Source organism: Myodes glareolus, chromosome 15 (genome assembly GCF_982192425.1).
Source record: "Myodes glareolus chromosome 15, mMyoGla1.1, whole genome shotgun sequence".
Lineage (NCBI taxonomy): Eukaryota > Metazoa > Chordata > Mammalia > Rodentia > Cricetidae > Myodes > Myodes glareolus.
Window position 1 is genome coordinate 3,230,720 of NC_142040.1, and position 12,070 is coordinate 3,242,789.

The following is a 12,070-nucleotide window of genomic DNA, read 5'->3' on the forward strand; positions in this document are numbered from 1 at the left end:
AAGCATGAAAGCATGAGGACTTCTGTGTAAAAAAGCAGAGGGAGTCAGTCATGCTGTAATGCCAGATGATTTGAAGGTTGAGGCAGGAAAATTATTTGAGTCCAAGGATTCAAGCATAGATTGAGTAACATACACACACACACACACACACACACACACACACACACACAGAGAGAGAGAGAGAGAGAGAGAGAGAGAATATGAACGAGTGAACAAGATTGCAGGGCACTTGCCATAGTCCGCTGACCCGAGTTCAGAGGGGACTAGGAAGCAGCCTTATTTCAAAGCTTCCTGGTTGGGAGACAGAAAAGTCTACTACCATGATGGTCACTATATGCAGAATGAGGTTGGACAATGCATTTCTCTAAATCTATCTGTGAGCCTTTCTCAGGGCCTCCATAGTTTCACATTCCAACAATTACATCTTGCAAGACCAGGGCAACAACAGTTCCAAATCATTACAATACCAAGTTCATCCAGTTCAACCCCACAGATTCAGTCTTGGGCCAATAAGGACCATATCCTAATATTAAGTTGATATTTGTGGCTACATATTTATCAAGCTCACCTTTGGTTCTGTTGATTTCTCTGACACCATCTTCTCATTTGATCTGGAAACTTCTTTTTCTTTATGAGCATGTTTATTTCCTGTATCTGATGCATGCTTTGGAAAGTTTGGGGACTGAAAGTATACACATATATTATTAACATGATGGTAGTTTAAAACAGTTCAGATATTTTTCTTTATAGTATAAGGGATGTGCTTTTTGCAGTTTTGTATTGCACAAATATCAATTAGTGTGAGGTAAATGCCATTGTAACTTTTTTTTAAGACAGGATTTCTATGTGTAGCCTTGGCTGTCCTGGAACTAGCTCTGTAAACCAGACTGGCCTCAAACTCACAAAGATCCGTGTGCACCACCACCATCATACTTTAGGTATAAAATCTGAAATACTGCAAACCTTCCCAAAACCTTCATTAAGAATCACTGAATATGCCAGGTGATGGTGGCACATGCCTTTAATCCCAACATTTGGGAAGCAGACGCATGGAGATCTCCATGAGTTCAAGGTCAGCCTGGCCTCTAAAGCTAGTTCCATGACAGTCAAGGCTACACAGAAAAACCATATCTCAGAGGGAGAGGAGGAACAATGAACATTGCTATTGGCACATGATGGTTCTGCATCAGCTGAGGAAACAAGCCTGTCTCATAACAGAAACAGATATACAGGGTCAAGTCCTAGCAAACAGCACTTAACTTTCTCATGAGCCACAGATGGCTCAAATAAGTAAAAGCTAAATTAATGTGTTAGAATATACTATTTTTATAAGGTGGCCCACAAATACAATTTGGGCTAACCCACTCTGTCCTCAGGAGAAACTCCAGGAAAATACTGTAGTCATCAATGACCTGCCAACAGTCTCCATTGGTTGCAATCATCAGCAAAGGAAAACTGAGCCTTTAAGATGTCTCCAAAGACACACATTCCTCTAACCTCTGAGCTGCTCTGCACATCTCCTAAGATTGTTCCGTAGTTGTCAGGCAACCTACAATGGCATCAGAAGATTAAGGTGAGCACTAAGTTTGCTGAGCTGAGTTTGCTGTGCTCTCTGCCACGCATTCATTTTGAAAAGTCTCTGTCCATAGGAGATGAAATATAGTCACATCTCCTAAGGGTCAATTCTTTTGACATTTTGTAGAAAAACCACAAGCATTGAAATATGAAACAGAAGACAATTTTCACCTACTTGCTAAATTCTTTCCTCTAGAATCCCCTATGCAAAGGCTGAAGGCAGGGTCCACTGATAGGCCTTTTACAGCATCAGATAAGCCTTCCTTTTCACCCCATGGTCCTATCTATATCAGTGCTTCCAATATTTCACTCAGTTCTCCGCCCTACAGAAAACCTTAGGGTCTTATTTAAGTATTTGCTTAAATAGTTGAAAGAATAAAGTGCAGCACTGCAGTGAAGAGAAAGATGTGTTGCTGGTGGCACTCTGGAATCCACATTTCTGTGAAGGCAGAAAGACTTTTAGATTGGACAGCCAAGCATCAGGGAAGCAACGACAGCTGTTCGCAGGACAAAGATCCTGAGTGACTCATGACATCTCCACCATCACAGAGAAGACTGTCGAGGTTCACTCCCAAATGGTCATCCAAAGACCTAGGGACAGGTTCAGCACACTGTTTCTAGTGTTTCAAGGTATCAATGTCTTTTGTCCTTTTAAAATCATTAGTGTGTGCATGCATGTAAGTGTACATGTGTATGCATGAATATGTGCCTGTGTATGTTATATGTGTATGTATGTGTGTGCAGAAGTGAGTGCATGTATGTATGTGTATAGGTGCATGCATGTGCATGAGTATTTGTGTATGTGTGAGTGTGTATATTTGTGTGTGCACATTTGTACTTGCACAAGCATGTGCCATGGTGGAGTAATAGAAGTTAAAAGGCAACTTTCAGGAATTGGTTTTCTCCTTCAGCTGTCGGTTCTGGGGGTTGAACTCGGGTCCTCAAGTTTATATAGCAAGCACCTTTATTTCCCAGGTTGTTTCCTCTGTTTGACCTTTCCTCCTTCATTACTTTCTTTAAAAAAAAATATTGATTAAAATCTAGATTTGAATAAAACAACTTGTGAAGTACTTTTGTCTATAAATACTGTATATCTTTTTATCAATGCATGAAATTAATGTGGTAAATATTTTATATGTATTCTATGGATTTATATTCAGCAAAATAGTCAAAGTTATTTAATTAGCTGACAAATTCCTTTACCCATATAGGAAACAACTCATTCATTATTATTAAAAAAGGGTCAGAATAATTCACTCACAGACTTAAATTATTTACCTTACTTGATTGTGACTTCTCAGACTCTGTTTTCACAGCCTAAATTTAGAATAAAAATTAAATGGAAAGAGAAGTTAAAAATTACAATGGAGATAGTTTACTAAGATGGTAATAGAGTTTCCTCAACTATGTGTGATTTTGGTATTATTATCAATATAAAATTTATGACTTAAGTTGCTTATACACTTCAGTCATATGGTAATTAACCTTTTACTTCTTACTCTGTGCATCAAGAATACATAGAGAATTGTACTAATAACATTGTAGTAAACACAGAAGCCACATAAAATGTAAGTCTTCCTTCTTCATATCAAAGGGCTCTGTACTTCCAAGTAACAAATGTAATTTTTTATCATTGAAATAGTAACCATGGATTGCGTTCAAGGTATGAAAGAATAGGGTGGTGGCACAGAGCAGAGAAGTTATTTTTAGTACGGCATGTGCTAGGTGGGTAAGCCTAGAGGAGAGAGGACAGTGTATGCTGAGAGGCTGAAGTGACTAGTACACAGAACTGCCAGGCACAGAGAACCACATCACCTGTTTTCTGTGCTTTTTCTTGTCAGGTGGATGTGGTCCTTCCATCTGTTTGCGGACTGGAATGGCCTAATATAAGAGTGATTTCATTTTTATCTGACAATCTACATAAAGGGCTAAAATGTTTATAAGAAGATCCATTCTTCTAGCCTAATACATCTCCTACTTGAATACATATCTAATTCTACTTGGATTTAGGCACACAAACACCAGGCAAACAAGCAAGTCTTTAAGCTTGTATTTATATTTTTTCATGAGGATTTTCATTTACAAATTAATTTTTAAGGTTACACTTTTGTGTACAAGCTCTTATAATCTTTTTTATATCTGTATTTCCCATATTTGTCTATGACAAAATAGTCCCATGTCATTATCAGCTTTTTGAAAATTTCTCTGTAGTTTTAAAAACAATTTTGTAAATTATGTTTTATATTTCTGAATATAAAATTGTATTCTAAAGTTCTAAGCATGCTTCTAAAGTGCTCTCTAGTACAATGTTTTACAGACTTTTCACTAGCTAAAGCTGAACTTTCCAAATAAACAAAGAGCAAAAACCTCCATACAATCAACACTGATGGAGGCAAGACAGAAATCAACAGAGAACTTGATACATTTTTCCAAATTTTCCAAGGTGATGACTAGAAATCAGTCTTAATGCCTTCTGTTAATGTTTTCCCTCTTGGATATTTGAAGTTGTCTACAAAACTTCAACTTAAATTTTATAATTTGAAGACACTAAGTCAAATATTCTTTTAATTTATCATCTCTGGTGCTGTATTGGTTAAGGTACAGTCATCTTCATGAAATGCCTTCCAGTTAAACCAGTATTCCTATTGTTTGGAGTAACAAAAAAAATCAAAGTTCAGTATCAAATTTTTCTAAAGAAATTTGGGATCCTTTTACACTGTGTCTTTGCTGATAAATTTTTGCTTGTGTTCCTCTGTTTGTGAATCCTCTTTTAGTTTACACAAATGCAATTTATTAAATAATTTACAAAGGAAATAAGCCAGTTATCATTACCATAATTTGGATTTATCAATAACTTTAAATTCACAATTTGGTAATCAAGATAGTAGTTGGGAAAACTTTAAACTACAATTAACATTCTGTATTCAGACCTAAAAAGCTTTTTAATATAATATAAATTTAAATCAATAATTGCAAAAATCATATTTGGTAGTAATGGTACCAAACTTAATCCTAATGGGAGAAATAATTCACCAGGGGCTATCTATCAGCACAGAGGTACCAGGACTTTCCCTAAGTGCAATTACCAGCTCAATTGTAATGTGTCATGACTCTCAGAGACAATATTATTATTATACCTCTTTCCAGTAAATAATTAATGATCTCAAATTCCAGGAAATTCTCAGGAAAAATGTGTGATAGAGCTGGAGTTGTGTATGCAGTGACAGGGCTGCATGGTGGCTACTGGTCAGCTGTAATGCTCACAGTGGACACTAGCTTTGCGACAGGCACTGTTCACTGGTTGTTTTCTTATGCAATTGTCTGAAATGGGTGTTATATCATTTTTCTTCACATTGTACAGATAAGGAAACTGAAGGAAAGAAGGGCTGTCCAGTACCACAACTGGTAAAGAAATAGCATTCTCAGAGATGTAGTCTGGATCCAGTGTCCATGATGCATATGTTCTCAGGAATTACATCATGACTACAATCAATAGTATGAAAACCAATCTAACATTCCAGGGACAAAATTACAGAACACGTATTGCATGTCTAGATCCTTCTTTATACATAGTCTTTCCTATTTGAAAAGTGTAAATAGGATAAGGTTCTGTAATTGCTATTTCACTGAATTAGCATCTTTTCACTAAAAGCTCAAAGAATTTGTGAATGTGAACCTTTGAAGCACAAGGTCCTGACATCTCCAAGAGGAGGCTACTATAGTCGTCACTGTGTAATCACAAGAAACAGAAGAAGCAATGAAGATACAATGACTGAGAGCTGTGTGATTGAAACACTCCAAGGAACAAAAATAGAGGCCAAAAATGGTCTAAAACAGACAACGGTAAGGCTTTATCACACGTGTCTCATTCTTTGTCCCCAGCCTTCTCTTCCATCTCCCATATTTCTTCCTCCTTCAAAGGCTTTGTTTGTTTGTTTTGACTGCCAGGAATTCTCATGACAAATGATTTGTGATACCCAAAAATTGTTGATACTTGCTCTGGAAACCATAGCACATGGAAATAAACACTGGCCCTCAGGTAAAACACAGAATCATCTTTGGGCAACAGTTATATGAGCCAAAAACATAGAAACAGCCCAAATATCTGTATATCCTAGCCCTTGATATCAAATCCAATGGGGCTTTACTTTGCGTTTTATTTTGTATGTATCCCTTCTTTAGTCTTTCCAAGTTAAAATAGGTTGAGGCAGCTAGAGACATCCCTCAGAGGTAGAGCATTTAGTTGTTTGCACACACGAAGTCTCAAGGTCTTGTGTTCAATTCCCAGTACTACAAATCTATGTATGTATGTTTGTATATATGATTTTAAAAATAATTTAACAAAAGGCAAGTAATTGGTTACTAATAGATAGTATAGTTAATCTTTTAACATAATTAAGAAATTATTATGAAGGTAAAACATTAGATAAGTCAGAGAAATATAAAATTTAAGTTACCCTTTATAAAACTTAGGCAAAAGGACACTCCCAGGTATTTTCACTGTTCTAATTCATGGTAAGGCAAGAGGATCACTGGTAATAACTTATGCTGCAACTTCCCCTAGAACCGGGAACTGCTGAGACAGCACAGTGACAGGGGACACAGACAGCACAAGCTGAAAACCATAGCTAAAGCAATTTGATAATAATGGAGTTTAAAACAGTCAAATAATGGAATTCACAAACAGGTTGAGAATATTTTACAAATGTCTCTTCTTTTTTATTTCTGCCCTAAAACAGTTCTAAAAAACAGCTTGAGTAATCGTGACTAAGGTAGAGATAGATGCTAAGGCAGCTTCAGTCGTCTGTCAGGACTGGGGTCACCTGTGTAGCACCTCTTTTATTGTTTTGAAATTCTGAGAGATAAATATGAAAATAAATCCCCAACAGGGCTCTAAGGGTTTGTCATAGAGACAATCCTCTTCTCTATCAGGCACAAGACCAGAGCATCTCCAACAACCAGTGCTCTTTCCCTTTGCTTCTGTGGTTACTTAGTATAAGGTTGTTCAATTCTAAATGTCTACTAAAAAATTTTACTACTGTTACCAGGAGGCTACACTCCCTATTTCCTCAGTTCCAGAGGAATGTATGCAGAGAGATTATCTCTTTTCAAAACTGTAATCAAGGGGGGAATTCCAGCAGTGACACTTTTGAAATACTCTGAAACAACAGACACCCTTAGATATAAATTTTCTTACAGGAGAATTTACACAAGCTTCCAACTCAGGAAGAAGATGCTGACTTCCAGAATGTGAGCGTCCTAAGATAAGAAACCCATCTGTCAACAAGCATATTGCTCATGATAAACTTAAAGTGGCATTCACTCAGGTTGCCCTTCAGTGGTTCTTTACCTTAGCTTCTGTGGTACTCATACTGGGAAGCTTGATGGTTGCAGCAGAGGAAGCTGGCACCTGGAAAGGAAACAAAAAGTCAGACTTGCCATGACCCCTGCTATACTGGGTGGTTCTGTGTGTCAACTTGACATAAGCTTGAGTCATCAAAGGGAGGAGCCTCAGCTGAGGATCCTTGAGATCAAGCTGCAAGGCATTTTCTCATCTAGTGATGGTGTGGGAGAATTGTCTGTATTCTGTCAATCATATTTTAATAAACGCTGATTGGCCAGGCAGGCAGTATAGGCGGGAAAGTCAGACAGGAAGTAGGGGTGGAGCAAAGAGACTGGGAGTATTCTGGGACGCAGGAAGCTCCCTCCACCATTCCTGCACAGGCCACCGAAGAGGCAGGATGTAACCTGCCCAGCTGAGAAAGGTACTGAACCGTGTGGCTAACGTAGATAAGGATAATGGGGTAGCATAAGTTATAAGAGCTAATAAGTAGCCTGACCTAATGGGCCAATCAGCTTTATAACTTATAGCAATCTCTGTGTGATTGATTCTCTAGGACTTGCCAGCTGTGGGGTACCAGGCGGGACAGGTACCCCAACAAGCCGGCCCTCATGCTACATAGTGATCAATGGGGGAGTGCCCATTGTGGGTGGTGCCATCCTTGGGCTGCTAGTCCTGGATTCTATAAGAAGGTAGGCTGAGCAAGCCATGGGAAGCAAACAAGTAAACATCTCCCCTCTGTGACTTCTGCATCAGTTCCTGCTTCCAGATCCTGCCCTGTTTGAGTTCCCGTCCTGACTTCCTTCAGTGATGAACAGCAATGCTGAAGTGTAAGCTTAATAAACAAACCATTACCTCCCCAACTTGCTTTAGGTATGGGTGTTTTATCACAGCAAGAAAACCCTACCTAAGACACCCACTTAAAATTATCCTCAGCTTTTCTTCTCTACACTTCCCTAACTTTCCACCTTGATTTCACCTAGCTTGTAGTACCATGTTCACAAATCCCAATAGGTATTGCCGGCCAACATCTGTGACCAGATCAAATGAGCTCAGATGTAGAGTCTGTACTGTCCTACATAATATTAACCAGTTACTTAAAGATTCTGATCTTTAGTCCACGCACAACTTTTATTCAACAGATAACAATTACCTTACAAGTTTATATACATAACTGTTAGGTAATCTTTGTTATACCTGTTATTATTTTTTAAAAGAACGTGGACTTTGACACGTGTTAGAGCTCTTTTTAAACCCTGTTTAAATCCTAGCTAGCATTGTTATTTACCAGCATTGTGACTTTAAGCTTTAGCTTTTCATATATGTAAAGTGGGTCTTAGTGTCTATTTTGAAAGTTTTATAAGTATTTGCAATAATTGTGGAAAATTTCTGCCACATTATGTTAACAAAATTACTAGCACATTATTTATATTTATATTATATAAATATAATATATTATATTATTTATAATAGGGACATAGTTTGAGTGTGAAAGAAGCTCCATGTGTATTTAAAAACTTGGTCTCCAAATAGTGCTTTTTTGAGAGAACTTTTAGAAATAGAGCCTAGTTGGAGAAAGTGAGCCATTAGGATGGCATGGTTAGGGGATGGACTGTATCCATGAAACCATGAGCTAAAATAAACTCTGCTTTCTTTACAAAAATTCTTTCAGGCTACCAGTAACTTATCATCCATCCATTCATCTATCTATTCATCTATCCATTCATCTATTTATCATCTATCTTATCTATCTTTCTATCTATCTATCATCTATCTCTGCATTAAAAAATAGAAGAAACAAATATATAACATAAATAACATTTGTCCTTGTAATGCTATATAATAAAAAAAATATGGGAGACAGGGGTATAGAAAGAATGGTGCTGTCTCATATTGGCTCCCCCTTAGAGCATAAGACTTAATAAATAGCCCTCCTTTGGAATGTATGGGGGAGGTGGAGTCCTGCAAGTGAATCACTTAACCAGTAGGTGGTACCTGAGCATGTCAATGCATGCATGGTATTGAGTACTGTTCCATTATTTAGCTTGTAATATCGTGATATATTTAAAACAGGCATTTATCATTCAAGTTCACTTAAATCTCTTCACATTTGAATTCATTAGAACTTGCAGCTCAAGGATTCCATCTGGAACAAGCTGCCTAAACAAGCCACTGTTAGTAAATAGTTGTGACTGTCAGGAAGCTGGGAAAACTCTATAATGTGGGCCTCCACTCTGTCTCCAATGCCTGGCCCTGAGCCATTTGGAAGCTATGACAAGAGCAGCAAAAACCTGTTACTGCTCTTCTCCCACTCATATTCCCATTCAAGGGGATGATAGGATGACCCTGTTACTACCTGATGACCATGACCAAAATCACTTACCCCTAGACCTCAACTAATACTATAGTCAAACTACAGTGACTTACAGATAAAAGACCACAGTTTTTGCACACTGACTTTTCAAACAAAGCCATATGAACTTACTTATTTCTAAGTATTCTTAGGCAGCAATCAGGTGTGCCTCCCAACAGCATGCACATACACACATACACGCACGCACACACACACACACACACACACACACACACACACACACACACACACAAACACACACTCTGTAATAACCTCTTTCACATTCACTTTGGGATAAAAAACTAGAACATATACAAAGATAGATTTTTCTTATAGTTAAATTAGTGAAGAAATATTTTTAATTGAGGGTAAAATTTGTTGGGGAATAAAGTGCTCATATGGAGATAATTCTACCTTCATAGTGTGATGGTAGAAATGTACAAATCAAATTCAGTAAGTTCACAATCGTGCAATCATTTTTCTCACCCAAGTCAAACCAGTAGCAGAAACAAATTCTGTAAATAAAAATGCTTTTTATCGTGAAAATCTGATATAGATATGAATAATTTGCATTGGTATAAATCTTGATTTATTGATATAAATTTAAGGTAAATCTTATTATATGTATATGTATTTCTGATCTTGATTAAGGTATTGTGATTGTGTAGTTCATTTAAAAATGTAATACATAATTAATAAATATAGGTTAATAGAGAATCATCAATAATAGTCAAGCTTGTAGTCATATTAGTTAGATTTTCTAGATATATAGAGATATATTTCAGTTAGATAGGCATTCTTTATATCTTTCAAAGACTACAGAATATGGCATTTTAAATGTTTAAATAACTTAGGACTTTTCATGGCAATGAGACACATCTGCTCCTGGCAGCACCAATCTACTTCAAGAGGAAGATGGGCATCAAAGAGACTCCTTATGGAGTTGGTTAGCCATTTGGGCAAGAAACTGTTCTTGCCTGGACTAATGCATAAACTGGACACAAAGAACCCTCAGAAAGAGGACTGCTGAAGTTGCCTAAAGGTGAGATGGTCTTTCAGGGGTTATTCTAGCCAGGGAAGCAGCCCACTGCTCCTTTTACAACAAAGATCTTTATGCAAAAATTAAATTTTAAAAGAGTTTTATCACTTATTTTATTTGTCTGTATATTTACCAACATGTAAATATATGTACTTTGTGTATGTCTGGTGTCCAGTGTGCAGTCAGAAAAGAATATTGTGTTCCCTGGAAACTAGAATTATAGATGTTGTGAGCCACCAAGGGTGTGCTTAAAATTGAACCAGGATACTCTGCAAGAGTACCTGATGTGGGATTCCCTTCTGCAGGCTATGAATACCTTAATAAAGAACTGTTTTGGACCTATAGCAGGGCAGAGCTTAGCTAGGCAGGGAAATCTAAACTGAATGCTGGGAGAAGGAAGGCACACTTTAAAGAGAAACCATGGAGCTGTCCATGAAGACAGACACGCTGAAACTTTGCTGATCCGCCACGACCTCATGGTGATGCACAAATTAATGGAGATGGCTTAAATGAAGATGTAAGAGTTAGCCAATAAGAATTTAGAGCTAATGGGCCAAGCAGTGTTTTAAACAATACAGTTTCTGTGTGATTATTATGGGAGTCTGGGAAGCCAGGAAAGGAACAAGCAGCCTTCCTACAACAAATACCAAGTACTGTTATCCATGGAACAATCTTTCCAGCCTATCTTAAACATCTAAATTTATTAAAATGTTTATAATCTCATATATCTCCAGATTATTCCTGCCCAACTACTATTCCATTAAATAATCCCTAAAAGTGTGCCTCATGTCCAATAATGCAGACATTGAAGGGCCCACCAAGAATAATAAAACCTCTCCATATAGCATCTATAAATAAGCCTGGTCATGATGGACTTTAGCCTAAGGTCAATTGGCTCCACCTATCCTCAGAATGGAGTTTCCTATGGAAGTTCTACATTAAGACATGTCAAGTTTTTTAAAACTGAAATATGGATGCTGATTCTTGGTAACTGGGGGCAAGAAAAATGACCCTACCCCATTACTGACCTAAACAACTCTGGGTTATTGTGTCTTGTTCACCTCTTATATTAGAAATGAAGGTAAAGAATGTTTAATATTTATTATCTTATGCAAAGGACTGAATATGCCTTCATTTTGTACCATTTGAACTGCCAAACATAAATGTAAATATTAATTTTGAATAAAAAGTTATGAAAAGTTAACTCATAGATCTTTAAAGGGTATCAACCTTAGCAATGACCTTGTTAAAAACTAACATACAGACTTTAAACAGATGAGGAAATGGAATCTCATGTCCAGGGTTTACCACAGTTTACTGGCTCCTTCAGTTTATGTGGAACACAGTGTGGACCTCTGTTAAGTTCTGGGGATACTGTAGTGAGATCAACAGATATGCCTTTGTGAAAGGTAGAGCCTATCCAGGGTTGACAAGAGTTAAATCATCACTACAAGTCAGAGTCTCATGAAAACCCGACTATGGAACCCTAACAGGACAGCTGAGTCAGGTGATTCTGAAGGTATGACTGATTACACAGTGACAGAGGGCAAGGGGGGAAGCACAAAGACAAGGGCCAGTGTGATGGTTTGAATAGTTATGGCCTCCATAGAGTCATGGGTTTAAATCTTTGGCCCATAGGGAGTGACACTATTAGGAGGTGTAGCCTTGCTGGAGGAAGTGTGCCACTTCTATGCCCAATCTACTCCCAGTACATAATCGCTTCTGCTGCCTAAGAATCAAGTTGTCGGATTCTCAGGTCCTT

At 37.6% G+C, this 12,070-nt stretch overlaps 1 protein-coding gene across 8 annotated transcripts in view; it reads right to left on the minus strand.

The window, feature by feature from the left end:
• Cast (calpastatin) overlaps window positions 1-12,070 on the minus strand; it is a 102,567-nt gene that overhangs the window by 41,093 nt on the left and 49,404 nt on the right. For 4 of the 8 annotated variants that reach the window (XM_048424661.3, XM_048424639.3, XM_048424648.3 and 1 more), the window contains 4 exons: window positions 6,926-6,985; window positions 3,391-3,456; window positions 2,854-2,892; window positions 569-682 (listed from right to left, as the gene is read on the minus strand). In XM_048424661.3, the coding sequence (XP_048280618.3) occupies window positions 569-682; window positions 2,854-2,892; window positions 3,391-3,456; window positions 6,926-6,985 (279 nt within the window). The remainder of the gene's footprint in view (window positions 1-568; window positions 683-2,853; window positions 2,893-3,390; window positions 3,457-6,925; window positions 6,986-12,070) is intronic. The other 4 variants (XM_048424656.3, XM_048424694.3, XM_048424670.3 and 1 more) reach the window with 2 other exon arrangements.